The following is a 22,182-nucleotide window of genomic DNA, read 5'->3' as shown; positions in this document are numbered from 1 at the left end:
CATTTCATGTAAAAGACAATTCAAAGTGCCTTACATAAAACATTAAAAGTGTTACAGCTGGGTGCAATAGCAGTAAAAAGTATATTAAAAACTAACTTTAAAAATAAATAAAAGGAGTTGAATAAAACAGAAAAAGCCTAAAAAAAATAAATATAATGCAAAAAATAAAGTTCCAGTGTGAGGAAAAACACTCTCCACGTTTAGTTCTGATTCTGGGAACAGAAAATAGATTAGACTCTGATGGTTTAAAGTAAATTATTTGACAGACAGGAAGCCAGTGTAAAGATCTAAGGACTGGAGTTATATGATCTACTTTCTTGGGCTTAGTGAGGATTCGAGCAGCAGCGTTCTGGACTATCTACCGTAGTTTCTAGTCTCCTAAAGAAAAATGCATAGACAAGTTTTTCATCACTCCTCTAATCCTCGATATGTTCTCTAAGTGATAAAAGGCTGACTTCGCAACTGTTAATATAACTGCTAAAATTCATTGTTTACAGCCAACTTGTCATATGAGACAGAACATTATTAATAAAGCTGATTTGTTTAACCTGACAGGGAAGAACAAGTAACACAGCTGTATGCGTGACTTCCTATGCAACATTAAACTATTTCTAAACCAAAGAATACCCAAAAAAGAAAAGACCCACAGACATGAGTGCTGCAACGTTTTTTCATCACATAGTAAAGGCAGGATTCATGTTTTGCAGGTTAGTGAGACCATGTACGTGTCTGTGCACATTATAGTGGGTATTTAGCATTATAATAGAGGGTGTGCTTTTCATAGGGCCTGCTCACCAGCTGGAGCTTTCATCGGTGGATTTTTAAGGCAGGTCTTTTTTATGTACGCTGAGGTACAGCAATGTTAACAATAATCCCCCAAAACATGCCATTCTTAGTTTTATGGGTGTATTTTTTTCTGTTTTTGTAATCATGTGAAGCACTTTGTCATCTCTTTACTATCTTTCCTTGTATGTCAACTATTGGGAGTATTGGCAAGGCTACGATTTCACTACTGTGCCACACCCTGCTGTCCTTTGTATGTGACAACAAAACAGTCTGTCTACAAACATAACTCATCCAGTTGTGATTGCTTCAATCACTCAACTTTTCAATATACATTTTCTGTCATGATGTCTTACTAGAGCTGTGTCCTCCAATGCAATGACTAAACCTTTATGTATTGTTTGTTTTGATTGTGTACAGAAGCAGTTTGGATTCATTTGACAATTACATAGACAGAATGCAAATAAACCCTGTACTTCTAACCCGGATAGAAAAATGTATCATTTGTGTCCTATTAATTTAAGCTGTTTCCATGAGAAAAAAACCTTTTGAGTTACACATAGAATGCAAATGAGGTACATGCTTCATCTATCCAGCTAACACTGAAATGTTTTTACCCTTCAAGTAGTCAGATCTGATATTTCTGATCTTTTATGTAAGGACATATTGACATCACCTTCATGAGACTGAAGGTAGTGCATTGCAGACTTAAAGCAGAAATCCAGCCATAGCAGTGATGCTGATTTATGTCTTACAACACATAAAAAATATATCAAATGTTCATATTTACAGGATGTGATTAGCATCAGAGAAGGACTACAAAAACATACAGTAATGGGAAAATGTGCCCAAATTATTGTATGTTTAGATTATTAATTTATTTTGATTGTTTTATAATGTATTTGCAAAAAATGTGGTTTTAAAAATTTTATGTAGCCCGTGCTATATATGCCTTCTAGCCTTTGTGGTCCTTGACCCTGATTAGGCTTTACACAGTAACATGAAAACATAAAACATCACACAGTGAAAATAAAAGAAAAAACTCACAGTTAATTAAATGCAAGAAAAACAAGTAAAAGGGAATTAAAATCAATCATATATCACTAGTTTCCCCAAATATCTATAGTTTTTTTTGTCTCTTAAGTTTTGTTATTCTTCCATTAAACACAGAAAGGATGAGTTGTAAAGGTCTGAAATTTAAAATATGTGTATCTTTTATATTAAACACTTGCCAACAAATCGCTTAATCTAAAATGTTATTGCAGGCCTATAAAGTAAAGATGAATGATGCTACTTCTCAGGCTACAGTGAAGGCATTAATGTAAAAGAATATAAACATACAAAAACCTGTTGTACTCTGGACTTTTATTATTATTATATTATTATTTATTTATTCCCCATTTGTGATGTGCATCAGCTGCTACCAGTAACATAAAAGAGAGGAGATAATTAACCAAATGTATGACATGGTATAAAAATATATTTATTAAAATGTCCTCTCCCGGCAGAATTATTGCATCACACCATAGAAACAAAAGCTGCTCCAGTTCTGTCCAGTTCTATTGAATGCATGTCTCATTTGACAACTTTTCCATGATTAATGACTCTTTTGGGCTCATGTGGTGTGTGCATGTGCATCTGTGCACTGTATGTGTCTGATGATCAGAGAGTGTGAGAGACAAAACACCACCAGGCTCATTATTGAAATGCTGGCCTGGAAATATTACTTGTTGTGTTAAAGTTTGTTTTTTTTCCAGTTCGTGCTAACAGCTGAGAGACAGTGCTGCTTTAGATTTTTGTGACCAAGTCAAACTCACAAGAAAGCGGAAGCTCTCTCTCCATGATTTGGGTCAAAAATGAGAGCTGTTGTGGCCCGGCTCCTGAGTCCTGGCTGCGGGCCTTGTGGCCATGAAAAAGGGCCTTTACAGAGCGGCTTCTTTTAAAATGCAGAGGGTGGAGGGGTGGAGGTGGGGCTTGAACATACATAAGAGGCAAAGGCAGTCCACCAGTCCAATTTGGCACATCACCACCAGACAATTTGCTGTTTCTTAACCTATATGAGGCTGCTGATTGGGTCTCTCCATTCATTTAGACCCTCTTTATCTTTTCCTGGGGCTTGTTAGAAAATAATCCTCTTGGATCAGTTGTCTTTGTGAGAGAAACGGTACATTAGTGATGAGCACAGGCAGAATACTCAGAACCGCTGCTTTGTCCTGGATGTCGGATGTAGACAACGTGACTGGGGGCCAGTCCCAGGACTTGGTTCTGCAGCCTGTTTGGGACTATCTCCGCCAGAACCACCACGACCTTCTGAGGAGCCCTCTCTTCCCTGTGGTCCTCTCAGTCACTACTTACTTCATGCTGGTTGGTCTTTACACTGTGCTGGACCTGCTGGCTCCCACCTGGCCCTGCATCAACCGTTACCGGCTGCATCCCGACAAACCCATCACCTGGCCCAACATCTGGTCCACCCTGGGCATCACCATCTACAATCACCTGCTTTTTGTTTTTCCTGCTGCTGTTGCACAGTGGCTGTGGAGGCCACCCACCCCTCTGCCTCGTGAAGCACCCACTCTCTGGAGCTTCTTCCTGGGCATCCTGGGCTGCATGGTTGTGTTTGATTTCCAGTATTACCTGTGGCACCTGCTGCACCACCGGGTGCCCTGGTTGTACCGCACTTTCCATGCCATACACCACCAGTACAACCAGCCTTTCAGCCTGGTCACCCAATACCTGTCTGGTTGGGAGTTATTCAGCGTGGGATTTTGGGCAACAGTGGACCCCATCCTGCTGCAGTGCCACTGCCTCACCACCTGGGCCTTTATGGTCTTTAACGTCTACGTATCTACTGAGGACCACTGTGGCTACGACTTTCCTTGGGCAACACACAACCTGGTGCCCTTTGGCCTTTGGGGTGGTGCCCCCAAGCATGATGCTCACCACCAGCGTCCTGGCACTAACTTCGCCCCATTCTTCTCACACTGGGACTGGCTGGGGGGAACCCACACTGTGCCAGCTCCCTCCAGCCACGCCGCCACGGGAGAGCCAGAACAGTTGAAAGGGAGAAAAGACTGAGGAGCCTGAATAAATCTCTTACTGACTCTGCCTCTCTTTTACTCAAACTGCCTCTTTTGTACCTGCTCAAATTCCAATGCACTGTTTTTTTCTCTCTGCTCTCCTGCAGACCGATCTTTCCCTCTTTTGCCTCCCAGCATTTCATTTGATTTTGATATTATCATATTTACTCACTTTATTTGGCATTTTTCTCTGCTGATAATCAGTCTAACATTACTCAACTGTGTGGTAAGTCATCAAAACGGAATATCTTTCGTGTGTGTGTGTGCTTTGGTAGATTACCCTATACTGTTGTATATGCACATTTGTCTCTTAGAAATTTCTCATTTATGTTTCTATTGGCATTCTCAGGTCAGTTTCCATGTATCTTTTTCACTTATTTGAGTAATGAGTAAAGAAAAAAACTATGTGTTGGTTAAAAATTAGCAGCCCTGACTGAGCTTCTGCTGACGGTGCGTGGTGTGATCTGTCAGGGTGATTATGCGCACTTTAGCACGGACGCTCGCCCTCTCTCTCCCTCCTCAGCGCTGACCCTCTCACTAGCATGAATGCCGTCTTTTAGCTCCATCCCAGAATGATGCGTGGGCGCAATACTAATCTATCATTCTGTCTTAGAGACAAACTGCTCCTGCTGGAGTAGTTCTCAATTAAACTCCTCAAAAGAGTAGATGTGATATGAAAAGTTTACTACAGAAACTTAGCTATCTCAGTGTTAGGAAGACACATAACTTGAGATGATTCAGACAGCAATCAAGTAAAATAATTTGCCAGTGCAGTAAGATGATTACACTTGGTAAAATTTTTTCAGAAAAGAAAAACCTTGAACTTAAGACAAGTGAGAAATAAGGGGTGAAACACTCATTATAAACTCAAAACTACCCCGTTAATGCTTCTTTCAGTGTTTCTTTTTTCTTGAGAAAAGATCTTAAAACAAGAAGAACTAACAAGAGCATCTTTTAACTTATTTAGCTTGTCACGTGTGTTTAATAATCTTGATTTAATTTAGTTATTTTTCTATGATTTTATCATTTTATGATTTTTCATTTCTTTTGTTTATGTCACGACATGATTTCTCTTTATGCTCTTTTATGTGCCTTTTGATTCTTGTTCTGCACCCTGCTGTAATGCTTTTGTTCTATGTAAAGCTTTTTGAAGTTTTGTACATCAAATGTGCAATATAAAAAAAGTTTTGGTCCTAAAAATGAGACAATGCATTTACCCTAAATGAAATCAATAATGACTGATTAGATTAATCTAGTGCTCCATATTTAGTCCATAATAAAAATGATTGACAGAAATGTGCACCAACCTGTGCCGGCGGTGTCTCCAACACCAACCAAACATTGATACACCAGAATGGAGACAAGGTGGGTGAAATGTCTTCCCCAGGTGCAGATTGACCAGGATAAAGTGGGAGTGGAAGCACCAACCTTCCAGTTACTGGACAACCTGTTCTACTGCCTGAACCACTTCCACCCACAACACCCCCAGTATGAACTGCCACTCCAGCAATTCAGAAAACTCAGCTTGTTCAATTGCTCTTGTTTTCAGATCATATCTCTAAAAGTGAGAAAGAAGAAACACAGAAAGAAGCACGAACAGCTAGTTTAAAGGGATTTATTTTACTTAATAAAGGACTTATGATAAATGTTTGATCATTTGTTCTATGAAACTTGTTTCTCCCTTGTCTAACACTTCCTGCACTGGCAGATAATCTAATTTGGTAATCAGCCAGGACTTTTTTTTTATTGTTTTCTTTTTCATCTAATTTTTAAAGTGTGTGTGAATTGGTGCTGAGAGGTCTTAAAAGACGATTTTTATATATAATTTGGTGTGAAAGATACATTGGGATCTCAAACAGTGTCTCATTGATATTATTTAACCTAAAATGAGTGTAAAATCAATTTTAGGATATAGTAATTAAGTAAAGAACAAAAGAAAGACTCTTAAGACATGATTAATAATTTTGTTCTGCTCTTTTCTGCCTGAGTGTTTCAGTCTCAAAAACATGATGAAAAATGCTTTTTGGCTGTAGGGGATATTGTAAGACTTGGATAGAGAGACAACTTTTGTAGTACTTACAGAAAAAGTTATTGTTTTAAATGTGTTCTATCTCTTTTAGACTATTTTGGCTTTTATTTTTACTGTGTACTGCTCTGTGGTTGGGCTTATTACTCTTTTAAATGTGTTTATAAATAAAGAAGTATAGTATGGTATGGTCAATGCTTCATTAAGTTGGACCAGTAGAGAGCCATTTTCTTTTATTTTATTATTTCTGTCTGTATGGAAAATAAAATATAAATTCCTGTGGTTATACTGAGTCATAGTTTTCTCAAAAAAGTGGTTGTAGGAGTATATATATATATATATATATATATATATATACATATATATATATATATTTACTGGAAAACAGTGTGGTTTAATTCTTTTACATAACACTAAGTAAACTTTAACATAGGAACCAGCAGATGTGATACTTTCTGCAAACCGAGGACTTCAAATAATTTAAAGATTAGACTGTATAGTAGAAAAATAAATGTATATCTTATTTGCATCTTATTTGAGTCATAAAACTGTAGTGGAATTCGAAACCATGGTGTTCTCTGTGACTCCTGTTTGTTTACCCTTGTTTTTTTTACCCTGCAACAGTCCTTATAGTCAGAACTAGTTTAACAAGTTTCTGTTTTACATAGAAATTGTTGTAACAAGTTTTTATGGGATAGCATTCAGACACTTTCGACTTGTCTCTTTGCGTCTTTGTTAAAATCAGACTAGCTAAATAGACTTTATCCTCATGTCGGGTGAGGACATAGATGTATTATAAAAATCTATTTTCACCATGAAGTACATTTTCTCTCTCTCTATTCAGGTAATAAATAAAACAAACACAGTTAAAAAAGCAACAGCCAGAACAGTTTCAGGGTTTGATGTGTAATCTTTTGGGCAGAAATCTACTTCCCCCTCAAATCAGGAAACGTGCCACTCCCATGAGCATGTGCATCTGCAGAAGTGACTTTATTTGAACTTTTAACATATTTCAAAGGTTTTGAATTATTACAAAACAGAGATTTAAAATGTATTGTGAACATTTTCACTGATAGTATGATAAGAGGCTTAAAATCAGGGTCACTTCTGTACGTTAAATATGAGGCTACTCACTGACTAGTTTGGTTAGCTCAGCTCAGTGCTGAGACTGGAGGTAATGACTCATCTGACATAACAACCTTGAAATTGGGTTAATTAAAAAGTCTGTTAAAACAAACAGGATGGAGAAAAAGTAGACAAACAACCATGCGTCACTCTTCTGGCTGGTAGTTTTTTATCTTTTGCCTCCTTGCATTGGTTCCATTTTGGGATTTTTAACATTGTTTTGGTCACTTTTAATCCCATTTATAGGTCATTTGTAATCCTAAAATGGTTGTATAGCATCTTATTTGGAATATTTAGTGTTTGAATTTTGTCAATTTATCTCTCGCTGTCATTTGCCTGCATTTTTATTTATTTTCTTTAGCAGCTTTTTTCAATTTGAGTCAAAGTGTGTGTCTGACTGGTTTGTGTCTTTGTCTGGGCCAAATATTTAACTTCCCATGGCTCCTTGGGGACTGGCACATTGTGGTTTAATTACACATGTGTGTTGACACTGCATATCATACTGACTTTGTTCTAGACTCAAACAAAAATGTTGTAAATGTGTGTTGTGGAACTATTATAATAATCCACCTTTTTAGATTATTACAGAAAAAGTGGTCAATAAAAATTTGCATTAAACAACTTAAGGGTGCAGTTATAAGGAAACCCGAAAGCTAAAATTATAGCTTTTCAGCTTCTAGAAATTATAACCAACTTCTCAGCACTCATTTTTATAAAAATGATCTACTCAAAAAGACTTGAACAATCTCCCTTTTTTTCCCTGAAAGTTACATTTTCAACCTTTATTTATTCTTAACTTCTGCTGTGGAGAGTTGATTAACAGTTCTGTTTTAAATGCACGCTAAGAAATTATCAATCATGTAATCAGTCGTTGTTCTCATCTTTTTTACACCATGCAACTCTGGATAATGTTTGAGAGAAGCTGTGTAAGTGTAACTTTGGTAAGTTGGGCGTGACTCTGCCCTCACCACGTGAACAGAAGGTATTCAGAGCAACAACAAAAGGTAAGGCGACACTAAAGAGCAATCATTTACCTCTTCAAACCATCCACAACCAGTCATTACACAGGAAGCTATCAGCAATCGTGGTGTGTCAGGGGACGTGGGGGATGGTTCTGACTCTGGGAGGGGTCATTCCCTTAAAACAGCAATTCCCTTGCTCCTTATCTTGGTAATAAAGAACACAAGACGACTCACTTTGCTGCACAACTTTGTCCACTTTAAACTGGAGAGCCAGAAAAGGAAATAAATGTGTATAAAAAAATTAATTGATGAAGCAGCAGCATGAAAAGCTGGAAAGGGAGATTGTAAATGATGAAAACATAGCTAACATGACTTGAATGTTTAGGTTTCAAATCATCTACACTGGGAACCACTGAGACACTGAAACCAGTGACATAATCACATCTTAGATCATCTATCACACACGTCTGAACACGTTCTCAAACATTCTTTAACATGATTGACTCCAACCCTCTCTCTGACTGGCTTTTTCCTTTAGAAATCTGAATGATTAACCAATATGAGAACGTTCAGTCTCTCATTTAAAGAACAGGTCTGTGCACTTTGTGACACTGGACTGGACACAACACATTTCAGGAATTCCAAACATTTCCACAAGGCAAAGTGTACATTTGAATCCATCTTCATGATGACAATAAGGCTACAATAAGGTGACTCATTCAGTACAATATGTTGCACAACAGTGCAAAGGAGTTTCACAGAAACCTGATCCTGTCATTGGCTTTTATTTAAAAAAATATGTAACAATATTGCAATTTTCATGCTCACTTCAAAACATAAAACCAAAGATTTAGCATGAAAGCTTTGAAACAATAAAACATTTGTTGGCTGCAAGAATGTGGCAACAAAACACACTTTATGCTTTATAAATTGTCCTTACATCGGAGCGATGTGACCGTTTCATGATGGCTGCAACTTACTTTCACGCATCTTCAATGCAGGTCAGTGTAGTCAGTCAAAGATTAATCAAACATTATATGCAGACCAACATGGCTAAATGTGAGTCTTTAAAAGATTTATATTTAAATAGGCGTATATACAGCATTTAATGTTTCACATTGTAACACAAAGCAGCAGTTCAAAGTTTGTCACACACACCATGAACTGCAGTCATCTTCACATTTAAAGTTCATCTTTGGTTATCCGATGCTTTATGTTCACCTGGTTAATTCTAGTGTTACAGTGTCAGACCAGTCAAACACACGAGAGTGAAAGCGTTGGAGCGTCTTCCCTGTTTTTCTCACTAACAGGTGCTGCTTTGTGTGTTCCCAGTTTCCGACACGTAAATCTTGCTTTTCTTGGAGTATTTCATTGAACTGAAGGACACCCTCATCCTCTCTACTGTCCTGCTGCTCCTGCACAACAGAGTGTTCTTCACGTGGTCTCTAAATTCATCCGAAACAAAGTAGTAGATGAACGGATCCAAACAGCTGTTGAGGCTCGTCAGACACAGCGTAGTGATGTAGAAGCCATAGCCGTTATTAATCCCTCCATCTTTTAATAGGGAGTAATGCACCACCAGCATGATGTTACTGGGGATGAAACACACGAGGAACGTCACCAGGACGATTATGATCAATACCACGGCTTTCTGTCGGCTCTTGGACGCTGTGCTCTCCTCCATGGTGTTCCCCAGAGCCCGCAGTAACAGGATATATGCCACAATAATCACCACACATGGCACAAGGAACACAACTAAACCCATGAAGATGAAGTAGAAGTACGGGAGCTTGACAGAAGGGAATGGATCCATGGGGTCCTTTATGATGTTTACATCGTGGCAGGTGGTTATGTTGGGGTCTTTGATCTTGGCCGTGTGGTTGTACAGGTACAGAGGAGTGGTGGTGAGCCAAATGAAAGCCCAGACAGACAGACAGACACCCAAAGCAATTTTGTTGTTCCTCCTTTGTGAAGACATGGGATGAGCCACGACCCAGTACCTCTGCACGCTGAGACATGCGATGAACAGAACAGAACAGTACATGTTCCCGTAGAAGAAGCTCACAAAGACTTTACATAACGGCTCCCCATAGGTCCAGTTGTTGCCATTAAAGTGGTAAGCAATTTTGAGAGGCATCCAAATAACAAAAAGCAGGTCAGCAAGAGCCAAGTTGGCCATGTAGATGGATGATGGGTGCTTCTTCTTGGTCCGAAACAGGAAGACCCAGATGGCCATTCCATTTGCAGGAAGTCCCACTGCAAAAACGATGATGTAGACGATGGGAATGAAGACGGTGGTCAGACTGCCCTTTAGTGTGTCTGATGCAGCTTGATCAATAATTATTTGATCCTGGTTTGTAGGGTCTGTAACCCCAAAAAAGCCTCGTGAAGAAGGATTACCTGAAATTACAAAACAAAATTAAGACCAGGTCTGAAAACTGATTAGAAACTGAACAGAAATGTCTATGATCAGTCTTTTTAAAGGTTATATGTGGATTTGAGATAATTGTTAGATTTTTTATTTCCCAGTGTTTTTATAATTATTAGAGCATCATTGACACGTTGATTTAGATTTGATTTGTTCCAGACAGATCATTGTACCAAACATTACATAAACACAATAAGAAAATCTGATACTGCTTTAAACTATGTGTACATATGTAATCAATACATATGCATAAAATAAATCTATAGTCTTTAAATAAATCTCTGACCACTATACATACACACATCTAACATGCACATCTATTTGTTATACGTGTGCGCACACACAGCAACACACGTAGCACACACTCAACATGTCTGAAAGGGGGAAAGAAGCTAAACTTATTTAATCCTTCTCCAATAATCAACAATTACCCTTTAAAATCATCCTGTTTCCTGAGTCCCATGACATAACACTGAATGCCATTTATTCCTACTATGTCATTTCTTTTAGGTGGTAAAAACCCCTACATGACCTGACCAAAAAGTGAGAATATAACCTATATTACATCTGCTCAACATGTTTTAAACATTTAACCCACAACGGATGAATTAGTTATAAAAATCAGCTTATTAATCAGTCTGCAAACGACCTCGCGCGCGCGCGCGCACACCCACACACCCACACACACAAACACACACAATAGTGATTTTCCGAACCTACCTGCTGCGCCATGAGAAGCAGAAAAACAGCAGAAAACAAACAGGAACGGCAATATCCGAGTTAAATCCATGTCTGCGTACTTGACCATCGCTACTTTGCTTCTGTTTGATGGTCTTTCTTCGACGGTTTCTCCTTAAATGTCTGATAATATCCGCAACCTGAAAGGACACTCCCCGAGACTACCTGTGCTCATGCTGACGTCATTTCTGACCCGCCTACCTGGTTTGTTCCCGTTTCCATGGATCTCAACACACCTCTGACATTTTGTGAATTGCAAGATTTAATATTTGAATAAATCATTCAAATACAAGTAGTCAGAAATACTGGCTTACAGTACATCACATTTGAGGAGTTTTATTTTTTTTTATATTTGTTTTAAGGATAGATAGATGGATTAAGATTGTTCAAAAGATTTCAGTAGATGATGGTATTGAAAGCATTGAGGTGGGAATAAAGAGTTACTCAAAAAAAAAAACCTAAACAAAACAAAGAAACAACAAAAAAAACTTTTTGAGTATAAATTATGTGAGAAAAGAAGGTCTTAAATGTTTAAAATAGAAAAGAAAGTAGTTGCCAGTTCTTATATGAACACAATGTATTTGATAAACTTTTAGATGATGCCCAGCAGAACAGATATGAATCTCTTTGATACTTTAACAAAAGCTAGTCTAACAAAAGAAAGTGGATTCTGGTACTAAGATCGTTTTACACACAGGTAATCAAATCATGCAGGCTGCTGCTCTCTGAGAAACTTCAACACAAACCTGCTCTGAGAACAAAACTTTACTGTGTTGTTTTGAAAATAAGGAACATCCAGTGTGACCTTTCCACAGCATGCCACACAGTACATCCTCAGACACAACGCTAGTTACTGTCAGAGTTTTAAAACCTCTTTTAGTTCCATATGAAGTGAATTTTAAAACCTGACTAGTTGTTAGTGTTGTCAACGTGCAACTCAAACCAGAAGTCACATTTTCTTGAGGATATTTTTAAAATACAATGATAGCAATGAGGTTTAAAGGGTAAACAATACTATTGATGTGATAAAATTCTGAATATAAATCTGTTTTATAGCTTCCCGAGCAACTTGATGTTTTGATCTAAAGAACTGAAACAAAAAACTGCAGACAAAATGGAGTAGCTTCCCTCAGTCTGCAAAACAATATGGGAACTTATCAGCTGACATCAGATGATTCAGCCTCTGGGGACAAAAGCCTGATGGCTTCCAGATATAAAGTCTGTCCATATCCAGACCAAGGCTGCAAGGCAGACACATTTTTCAAAAGATTATGTCAGCATGGTTGTTAACACTGTCACCTCAGAGCAAGAAGGTTGCTAGTTTGGATCTTAGCTGAGACCTTTCATTGTAGAGTTTGGATGTTCTTTCCAGATACTCCGGCTTCCTCTTAAGGTCCAAAAACATGCATGATTGGTTCACTGGTGATTCTGAAATTGACCCTATGTGTTCGTAAGGAGATGAATCATGGATGAGTTGTTCTTAGACATCCAAGACTGCAAATCAACCAATTTTTAAATAAACTAAACACTGCTTGGTGTTTTCTATAATTTTAGCATGACATCATCTGTTCATCGGAACTATTTACAGCGCTTTTGTGTCATAATGATTTAATTACTTGGGGTTAAAAGTAGTCTGACTTCTGTCAGTGACATACACGAAGCTCATGAAGAGGCAGCACTGTAATCAAGTCTTGTGCTCATTGAGTAATGTTGAGGTTTGGACTCAATCCATCAGTTGCCACTGATTTTCAGTCCAGTTCTTGTATCATCCGGCATACCACTTTTCCTAGTTTCTTTTTCTTAAGAATGGTTTATTGACAGCATCCACTCCTTGACCATGTCCGGTGAGGCTTTAACCAAAAATAGATGGAGCAAGTGAAGGTCCAGATGCATCTCTTAGTTCCTGTGTCAGGTCTTTGCTGGATTTTCTCCTTTTTTTGTTTGTTTGTTTCTCTCTCTCTCTCTCTTTTTAGGATATCATTTTCAGATCATGTTCAGATAGTTATATATACTTTTTTGTCCTCCACTTATCCAGTTTTTATTAAATATTTGTCACAATGCATGACATGCTGAGTAATGTCAAGTTTCCACTAATAGTTCTTTGGGAATCACCTTATTGTTGCTAAATTTTATTTTCTGTCTGCAAAACTTTATCTTTGGAATTTTCCATAAAGACAACTAAAGAAATGGAGCTAAAAAATATATACAGAATGCCTCATTACTTGAGTTAAGAACCTTTTCTTAGATTGGAATGATTTATAATTCAGTTTTGAGTGGATTAACAAACAAAACACCTACCTTTGAAAAGGAGAGGACAGAAAGCAAATGAGTGAAAAAGAAGTAAATATTAATAGAAAATCTTCAAAAGACCTTTAGAAAGCCGGGAGAACTATTGCTCAACAAAACTTCAAGAGCTTACAAGAAAGTCTGGCTGCTTGGAAGCAAAATATTTTATAAATTAGGGCCGGATTACTGCACAATACTGTGTGTACAAATACATGACTTAAAAACATGAAACTCTTCAGTATTTTATAAAAAATAATAATAATAATAATAAAAATAGCTTTAATGCACAGGACTGACATCCTGCAGCCAGCCAGGTCATGTTTTCATTTTACCATTGAATTACATCCTGAATAAACATGATCATCTACTGTAAAAATGTTTGCAAGGATAGTTAATTAAATCTTGTGAAAAGAAATCTGAAGTGTTTTATTTACCTTAAGGATCTATTTCTCTGAATGCAAAGCTTTTAAAAATTTAAAGGACCAAAAGAGGGAAAGAAAGTAGTTGTACAAAAACTTTCAGAAATAATTATACTGGTAAAAAATATATATATATAACCCTTTATTATGTAAAATTAGCCCATTTAAAAGGATGGGTCTTGTAACCTTCTGACATACTTAAATCATAAGAAATTAATCTCTGAAACAATTACAACATGAAAGAAGAAACATTAAACTTATCAAAGTAGTCATTCATATCCCGGCTAAACAGTGGAATACACAAAAAAAAGAACATTAAATGACATCTGTGTCATTAAATATTTAGGAGACAACATATTTCAAAATGTATTTACAAAACAAAAACCAGTTACTTAGCTCAAAATTTCCATGAGGTCAGTGTTTACATGTTTCCCTCACACCAAATACACCTCATACTAAACCTGAAGATCCACCTGAGTGTACTGATAAGAAATAAAACTCATGAAGCAATGACACATTAACAGCTGCTGCTCTGTGTATTCCCCGTGTCAGACGTATACGTGTTGCTCCTTTTGGAGAATTTCAGAGCACTGAAGGAGACTCTCATCCTCTCCACTGTCCTCTCACTCCTACAGAGGAACGTGTTCTTCACATGCTCCCTGAAGTCTTCAGAGATGAAGTAGTACACAAAAGGGTCCAGGCAGCTGTTCAGACTGGCCAAGCAGAGGGTGGTGATGTAAAATCCATACATGTTGTTGTTCACCGAACCCAACAAAAGGATGTAGTGCACCAGCAGCATGATGTTGCTGGGGGTGAAGCAGACTAAAAACATAACCAGGACAGTGATGATCAGGACTACAGCCTTTCTGCGCTTCTTAGCGATGGAAGGATCTGCCATGCTGTTTCTGAGAGCTTTGAGCATGAGGACGTAGGATATGATGCACACTATTGTGGGGATGACAAATCCCACGGTTCCCATGGTGAGGAAGTAGCCTGCTGCCATGTTTTTCTGACTGGGCCGGGTGATGTCATGGCAGGTCATGATGTTGAGGTTTAATGCTTTCACTTCTTGATCGTACAGGTAGAGAGGGATGGTAATGAGCCACACCACCACCCACACTGCGATAGAGATGAAAACAGCTACACGGGTGTCCTTCTGCTTCTGGGATAGGGGGTGAACCACAGCCCAGTAACGCTGGACACTCATACAGGCGATGAAGGCAATGGAGCAGTACATGTTGCCATAGAAAAATCCCACCAGCACTTTGCACAGCCCATCCCCATAGATCCAGTTGTTGCCGTTGAAGTGATATGCTATTTTCAAGGGGACCCAAATGGCAAAAAGCAGATCGGCCAGAGCCAAGTTGGCCATGTAGATGGAAGCTGGGTTCTTTTTCTTGGTCCTAAAGAGGAAAACCCAAATGGCCAAGGCGTTGGTGGGGAGCCCCACAACAAACACAATGATGTAGATGACTGGGAGGAAGACGGTTGTTAGACGACTGGTCAGGATTTCTTCAGCCTGGCCGGAGACCCAGACCCCATCTACAGTCTCTGTGCCTGTTAAACCTTTGCCTGTGAAGCCAGGACATGGAAATATAGGTAAATTCCAAGAACAGCAGGCTTATTATACGCCACTATCTGAAACTGAGTGATCATGATTTTCAGTTGTAGTTGCCCGTTTTCTTTTAGGTCTTTAAAACACCTCCTTTTTACAAATGATTTTTAATCACAATCATCATTACAAACAGACCCACCCAACAAAATTAGTCTGATGTGGCTGTATAATGTTAAGTGAAGAACTTTGTAGCTCCTAACTCTGAGCTGAACATACATGTTGAGACAACTCAAACAATGATTGTTAGTTTCCCACATTTCTTCAACCTGGCCTATCCTACATATTAAAACTGTCTTTTTAATTTAGGAAATTCATGTTTTTCTTATTTCAGATACATATATTACTTGTTTACCTGCATTTTTCTGTCAAAGTATCCTACTCTAAAAAGCGCCCAGAAATTAAACCCACCAACAACAAGATATTATTATTGTTATTAAAGAAAAAAAAGGGGGGAACATTACGTTGCATCAGACACGTCTGAGTCCAACACAAACACAGGAACAGCTGGAGCCATCGCGTCCTCAAAATCATGACTGCACGAGGAGATTAAAAAAGAAAAGTCCTGTGTGATCGGGCGCGGTTCAGCCTCGCTGCTGCTTTGTCTGTGCGTCAACTCCAACCTGAAAACAGCCGTTTCTCTTACCTGCATGATGTCACGGGGTCACTCGGTCAGGTGACTTGCGCGCAACCAGGAAGAACACACCCAATGTCAGCTTTCCCGTGATGAACAATTCGGGGAAAGAAGACAACGCATAAATAAACGTGTTAAAACAAGTAGCTGCAGTTACTGATGTCATGTGCTCTCAGACATCTTTCAGCTTAACAAATGAACTAATTTAGACTTAAGTTTCTATTTATGCCAATCTAGCGATAAGATTAGATATTAATTTCCAATTTCTTAATTTTAAATAGCTATTTAGAATAAATTTATCACTTATACACAAAACTATTATTTCTTTGCTTTCTTTAAATTACTTTGAGAAGAAAGAATGAGGAGCACATCTGAACATGGGTGAAATTTTTTTTCATATCTTTTTTTCCCCTCATAGCTATTAAACTTACCAGAATCTAACTGGGTTAAAGTTCTGGTTTCACTGAGCCAGCTTTGATATTCAATGTCTCAAAACAAACTCAATTAACTGTAATTTAGCGCCACCTCCTGGTACAAAATATCAACTGGCGAATGCTGTTTGCTTATTTTCCAATACTTGGACTTTACTTTAGGGTTTTCTTTCATTATTTTTTTTCTACATCTCAATGAAAAAGTCAAATAAAATACAAATTCAGACCTTTTCACTTTAAAGATCTGAAATCTTGTCAAAATAGAAATTTTTAGGATTTTGTTCTGGTCAAGTACTGCAGTACTGCTAATTAACTAATAGAGCCACTGGCAACAATTTCATTTATTCAAATCTATTATAATTTGTATCTCCAGGATTTTTATAAATCATTTGATAGGTAGAAGAAAAACACAGCTAATCAATAGATTAATTTTTTGTGATAGTAATCATTAGAGGAAAGTGTGCAGGGTATGGTTAAAAATAAGATTTCCCAGTCTTGATTTTTTCTTCTTCTTACAACTTTTTTTTTTTAATTTTGGAATTTATTTATGTATTTATTTTTTCATTTATCTATTGTCATTAAGACAGATGGGTCCAAATAGGATGCCTCCCAGACACATGCTCTTTGAGGACCCAGGACAAGCTGGAGGACTCGGCTGGCCTGGAACAACCTTATAATATATATAATAAGTTAACTGTTTCTATTCTACTTAATGTTTTATTTGCGGGACTCTAACCAGTCATAAAGTAATTTTAGTTTCCGTCCAGGATTTAGCCTTAATTGTCACGCTGTAATTTACATGTCCACCATTAGGGGGCAGTATGAATCAAACAGGGATTTTGGTTCACAGTACATTGCAATTCATTCTTTTTTTCCTTAAATAATTACAAAAAGATTATAAGAGTCTCAAATATTTATTTAGAGACTAAAAAACATTTTAAAAAATGAAAAGGGGTGTACATTTGAAAACAAAAAGATAAATGACAGGTGTCATGGAAGTGCTTGGGAATAAGCTCATCAGCAGAAATAAACACAAAAATACATAAAACAAGAACAGTTCCCTTCCATTAAATGCAACAGCATCTCTGCAGAGTTAACTCAGAAGCTCTTACGTGCAAATATAAATGAACAGTGCAGAAACAGAGCCATTTCATTGTGTATATCTAATCTTAACTTCCTTCCCTTCTTTGGTTCTTCATTCATCTGTCATTGCATATTTTTAATTACGGAACCAAAACTGTTGGTAGCAAAAGTTCAGCTATCATCTAATATTTCTAATCATAGAAGAGAAATATTCTCTAAGGCAAACTACAAGTGCTCCATATGTGCAGTAATTCATCAATGTTCATGTGTTGTTTCTGTACTTTACAGTCACGTGTGACAGTCAGTTAAAATATCCTGATCAGTAGTGTTCAGTGTAACATTTAGTCAAACCAGGAGTTTCTTGTACTGGCTGTTGAGGTTTTCTTGGAAAGAGTCCATTTTGGTAACTGAGGTCTTAATATGGGAGCACTCTGTATGGCTGGATTTCAACATTTTTCTGGTGCTGGATCTGCATGAATCAGATGATGTGTGAGTGATGCTGCCCCTCTCTGTAATCTTCTGACACCTCAGCATGCTGGACAGCTGCCTCTGGCACTGGGATGATCCAAAGTAGTAGACCAAAGGATCCAGGAGGCAGTTCAGACTTCCCAAACACAAAAAGACCAGATAGAGTCCGTAGGATCCATCAGGATTCTCCCGACTCTTGATGGTTCCTTCGTTAAACTGAAAGTAGTGTGCTAGCAGCAGGCAGTTAGTGGGCATGAAGCACAACACAAAAATAACCAGCACTGTCAGAGCCATCACCACTGCTCTCGTTCTTCTGCGCGAGCTTCCTGGAACTGCATGTGAGACTCTCCTCAGCGACCAGATAACTCGAGAGTAAGATGCTACTGTGATAACCAGAGGCAGGAAGAAGACAACGCAGCAGAGGGTGATGAAGTAGTTCTTAACCCACATCACATCACTTGACTCCTGGACATCATGGCAGGTGGTGATGTTCAGTTCATCGATGTAATGAGCCTGGTTAGAGATGACAAGAGGCACCGAGCCAGCACAGGATAGTATCCACATGGTTACACAGGCTATGACTGCGTTCTGCGGCCTCCTCCAAGCCAGTGAGTTGATGGGGTAAACTACCGCAAGAAGCCGGTCCACACTGATGCAAGCAATGAGGAGAACAGAGCAATACATGTTCCAGTAAAAGGCAGCTGTCACAATACGGCACATGAGAGCACCGAATTTCCAGTTATTGCCTTCAAAATGGTAGGCGATCTTGAAGGGAAGCATTGCAGCAAAGAGCAGATCTGCAAAGGCCAGGTTCAGCATGTAGATGGCTGCTGGTTTCTTGGGCCGGATCGCACGAGCGAAGGCCAGTACCGCACAGATGTTGATGGGGATACTGATGCAGCACACCAGGGTGTAGAAGGAAGGTATGAGGATTGTGGAGACGGGGCCTGTTAGAAACAGCAAAGCCTCTTCCGTGGTGCTTGACGCAGGAGCTTTAATGTTTCTTGTCCGATTTCTTGTAGAAACATTGAATTTGCCATCGTCATAATCTAAAATTGAATCCAGGTCTAGTGGTTCATCTGTGGATGAAGGCTTATAAAGAACAAAGGTCCGTCCAAAAAATCCTGTCGAGACAAAACAAATGTAGGATGACCAAAGATGCAGCAGAGACCAATATCATCTCACAAAGCTGAAATGACCGATTAGTCAGCCAAATGAAAACACAAATCATTAGGCAACAGATTTTAGATTCACATATGAATTTTTTTTAAGATGACTTTTTCAGTCCCAAGTCCCTTTGATTACATTAAATATGCATAAGCATTTACTGTTTCATGAGAAGCCTTAAATCAATCTGTCAAGCAAAAATAATTCCCCTTTTCTAACTTCTCAAACATAAGAACCTTTCCCTTTTGATAACATTATTTGGTTTAAATGGGCTTTTTAAGACGATCTAAACACTAACAAATGGGAGCTCAGAAAATAGTGAAAACATCTAATCACAGCTTCTGTAAAACCAAAGTTACACCTTCAAATTATCTGATTTTGTGAAAAAAAAAACAAACAGAAACCACCAAACATGAAATTCTCTGTGTTGCATAATGCAGAAACCTCAAATGGAACAATTAAATTAACATTATTTCATCGTAGTTACTTAAAAAAACTACGATTCTACTTAAAATAAAAAGTCACATTACAGCTCAGTTTATCTTTAAATTCTGCAAATATGAAGTTTTCTTACCGTCTCGGTTTGGTGGAGAAGACGCAGCGCACTGGTACACCAGAACCAGCAGCAAACACTTCAGAGACTTTGGAAACATCCTGTTGGTAAAAAATACAATAATTAATAATGAGGGTGTATTAAAAGTCGTTAACTCGAGTGCTCGACGTTTCTTTCCCAGACTCTTTCTGATCTTCAGCCAGCCTCTGAATATGCGTGTTGAGGTTTCCGCCCCAAAGTCCTGCTGGTCCAAACCGCTCCGTCCACCAATCAGATGCAGGCTGCGCGCAGAGAAAACATTCCTGTCCTCTGAGGTCACCATTCCCGTCACACAGCAACAAAATCTGATGAGGACATCTGCCATCATCAAATTAGTCTCAAATCAACTGGCAGTATAAAAAAGAAGGAAGCTTTTTGGTGTGTGTAATTTGTTCTTCCAGAGTGGATCCATAAAACCAATTAACCGCATGCGAAACACTGAGCAGTACTTTTATTATTTATTTATTTAGTAGAACAATTATTAAACCAGACATGATGTCATGGTAGTTGCGATTTTATTTTTTATTTTTTATATTGTATGTTTATTTCAGTTTATTGTTACAAGGGAAATTACAGCACATTTTAAAGTGGGTGTTTTTTTTTTTTTTTTTTTTTTTTTTAAGGAAATTTGATTATTATAATGGATCTAGTCATTTCATGTAAAAAGTTAAGTAAAAGAAAACAGCAAATGATGATTTTTAAAATCAGCAGTTGTTTAGGATGCTCCTGCATTGAATGGAAAGTTAGGTCTGTGTTTCTTCAGCATTACTGCCCGTTTAATTTTTCACAATCCTCACATCTGGTGGTTTTATGACTTTTACATCCATTTGATAAAATATAAACAGTCTGGACAGACAAATGTGAGATAACGCTGCATGAATGCTGCACTGTGATCAGGAACATGGTTGAGTTGATGTTGAACAACATACAGATGTAAATTACATGCTGCATTCACTTGCACTAGATATAGTACTATACACACTATAGTACTATACTATAGATATTTTACCTGCCAAAGGCCAGTTTACACTGAATATTTGTTAGAATTTGATTGTCTGTTTTTGGGGTGACATCTGGGGGGCCAGTCTTACTTTAGGAGTGGCCTGTGCACCCCCGAGACCACCTCTCTGGCCCCGATCTTGTTTCTTCTTCTGATGATTTAAGATAATTGCTCCAGTGTATGAGAACCACTTAAAGATATTTTTTTAGATTTTGTTTTCATGCTAAACTTTGTAAGCTTGGTGATCCTTTTATAAATGCATTAAACAGCCAGAAAACATGGCTGCAGCACTGTCAGAGGATCTAATGTTTCTCAACATAGATATGTTACAAAATGACTCAGCACAGGATGGCAGCCAGACCATCATTCTGCTTGCTATGCTGCTGGACAGTACAAGTTTAAAAATAAATTAAGACTCCAGTTGGCTGCAACAGTCTGGTTTGTCTTTACTTTTTAGTGATTTAAACTGACCACCAGAGACTTGGCGTATACAATATATGTGTCATGTTGTATGACCTATAAAAATGTCACTTTTGCAGCTGAATATTTGAAGTTTGGGGTGAAGTACAGAGGAAAGTTCTTTTTACTTTCTCAAAGACTTTCTCAGAGAATATAGGGGGTGGGGAATTTTGTTACACAACCTTGTTTATCTGATGTGTAGCAGCTTACCCTTGGAGATACTTCAGTTGTTCCTCTGTTTGCATCATTTTGATGATCTCTTAGCAGGAGTAGATAGTTTCAGTAAAACAGAAAATATAAAACAAGCATATTGCATTGTGCTGGAATTTTGTTTTTTGATATTTTCTCAGTTATCTTGACTTTATGCACTCATCATATCTGCTTAAAGAATGCAATGTCCGACTCCGTGCTGTCTGGATTTCATCCTTGAAGTGTCACTGTGGCCTATCTTGCAGTGTTGATGTTGCTTGAGGACGAAAGCCAGATAGATAAGGTGTCATATGAAAGTAGCATGCCATTTTGATCTGTGAGGAAAACTTCCTATAGACTGCTGTATGCTTTTTACCTACTGTTACCCTTCTGATCAGAATTAAAGTCTTGTCTTTTTAAACTTTAATTCACTTCTCATTGTACTTTTATCAAAGAAAAATCCCACAAGCTGCGGTGAAGCTGAAGTGGAGTGTTGATCACTGCAGGGGTGGAAGACTGACAATCATCTTGTGCTTCATTTATTTCCAAAAATATGAATGCATGTCATAACATTATGAGCTCACAACAGCAGCTGGCTGTCTTGACTTTTTCCCTTTTTTGTACATGTTCCCACATTGTTTGTTTACTACTCGTATAAACAAACTTTTCAGATTGAATCGCTTCTGTTTGTAGCTCATAACAA

The 22,182-nt window shown here is 38.1% G+C and overlaps 5 protein-coding genes across 5 annotated transcripts in view; 1 reads left to right on the top strand and 4 right to left on the bottom strand.

The window, feature by feature from the left end:
- The window catches only part of s100z (S100 calcium binding protein Z), a 29,312-nt gene extending 23,689 nt beyond the window's left edge, over nucleotides 1–5,623 (bottom strand). Inside the window, exon 1 of the mRNA XM_041970346.1 lies at nucleotides 5,168–5,623. Within this exon, the coding sequence (XP_041826280.1) occupies nucleotides 5,168–5,202 (35 nt within the window). The 5' untranslated portion in view covers nucleotides 5,203–5,623. The remainder of the gene's footprint in view (nucleotides 1–5,167) is intronic.
- ch25hl2 (cholesterol 25-hydroxylase like 2) lies at nucleotides 2,872–4,817 on the top strand. The gene has a single exon (XM_041970345.1). It carries the CDS (start codon nucleotides 2,959–2,961, stop codon nucleotides 3,856–3,858), a length of 900 nt encoding a protein of 299 aa, XP_041826279.1. The 5' UTR covers nucleotides 2,872–2,958; the 3' UTR covers nucleotides 3,859–4,817.
- Nucleotides 5,624–8,742: 3,119 nt separating the features above from the next.
- On the bottom strand, nucleotides 8,743–11,305 carry LOC121630477 (proteinase-activated receptor 2-like). Its single transcript, XM_041970778.1, has 2 exons — nucleotides 11,122–11,305; nucleotides 8,743–10,373 (listed from the first exon to the last, which is right to left on the bottom strand). Exons 1-2 carry the CDS (start codon nucleotides 11,207–11,209, stop codon nucleotides 9,277–9,279), a joined length of 1,185 nt encoding a protein of 394 aa, XP_041826712.1. The 5' UTR covers nucleotides 11,210–11,305; the 3' UTR covers nucleotides 8,743–9,276.
- Nucleotides 11,306–13,973: 2,668 nt separating this feature from the next.
- Nucleotides 13,974–16,107, bottom strand: LOC121630478 (proteinase-activated receptor 2-like). Its single transcript, XM_041970779.1, has 2 exons — nucleotides 15,921–16,107; nucleotides 13,974–15,416 (listed from the first exon to the last, which is right to left on the bottom strand). Exons 1-2 carry the CDS (start codon nucleotides 15,988–15,990, stop codon nucleotides 14,362–14,364), a joined length of 1,125 nt encoding a protein of 374 aa, XP_041826713.1. The 5' UTR covers nucleotides 15,991–16,107; the 3' UTR covers nucleotides 13,974–14,361.
- A 1,611-nt stretch (nucleotides 16,108–17,718) lies between these two features.
- LOC121630499 (proteinase-activated receptor 1-like) lies at nucleotides 17,719–20,129 on the bottom strand. Its single transcript, XM_041970817.1, has 2 exons — nucleotides 19,814–20,129; nucleotides 17,719–19,196 (listed from the first exon to the last, which is right to left on the bottom strand). Exons 1-2 carry the CDS (start codon nucleotides 20,112–20,114, stop codon nucleotides 17,950–17,952), a joined length of 1,548 nt encoding a protein of 515 aa, XP_041826751.1. The 5' UTR covers nucleotides 20,115–20,129; the 3' UTR covers nucleotides 17,719–17,949.
- Nucleotides 20,130–22,182: the final 2,053 nt, after the last annotated feature.

The sequence above is a fragment of the Melanotaenia boesemani genome, chromosome 19 (genome assembly GCF_017639745.1).
Source record: "Melanotaenia boesemani isolate fMelBoe1 chromosome 19, fMelBoe1.pri, whole genome shotgun sequence".
NCBI lineage: Eukaryota > Metazoa > Chordata > Actinopteri > Atheriniformes > Melanotaeniidae > Melanotaenia > Melanotaenia boesemani.
Note: the sequence above shows the minus strand (reverse complement) of the source record. Positions and strands in the feature narration are given on the sequence as shown.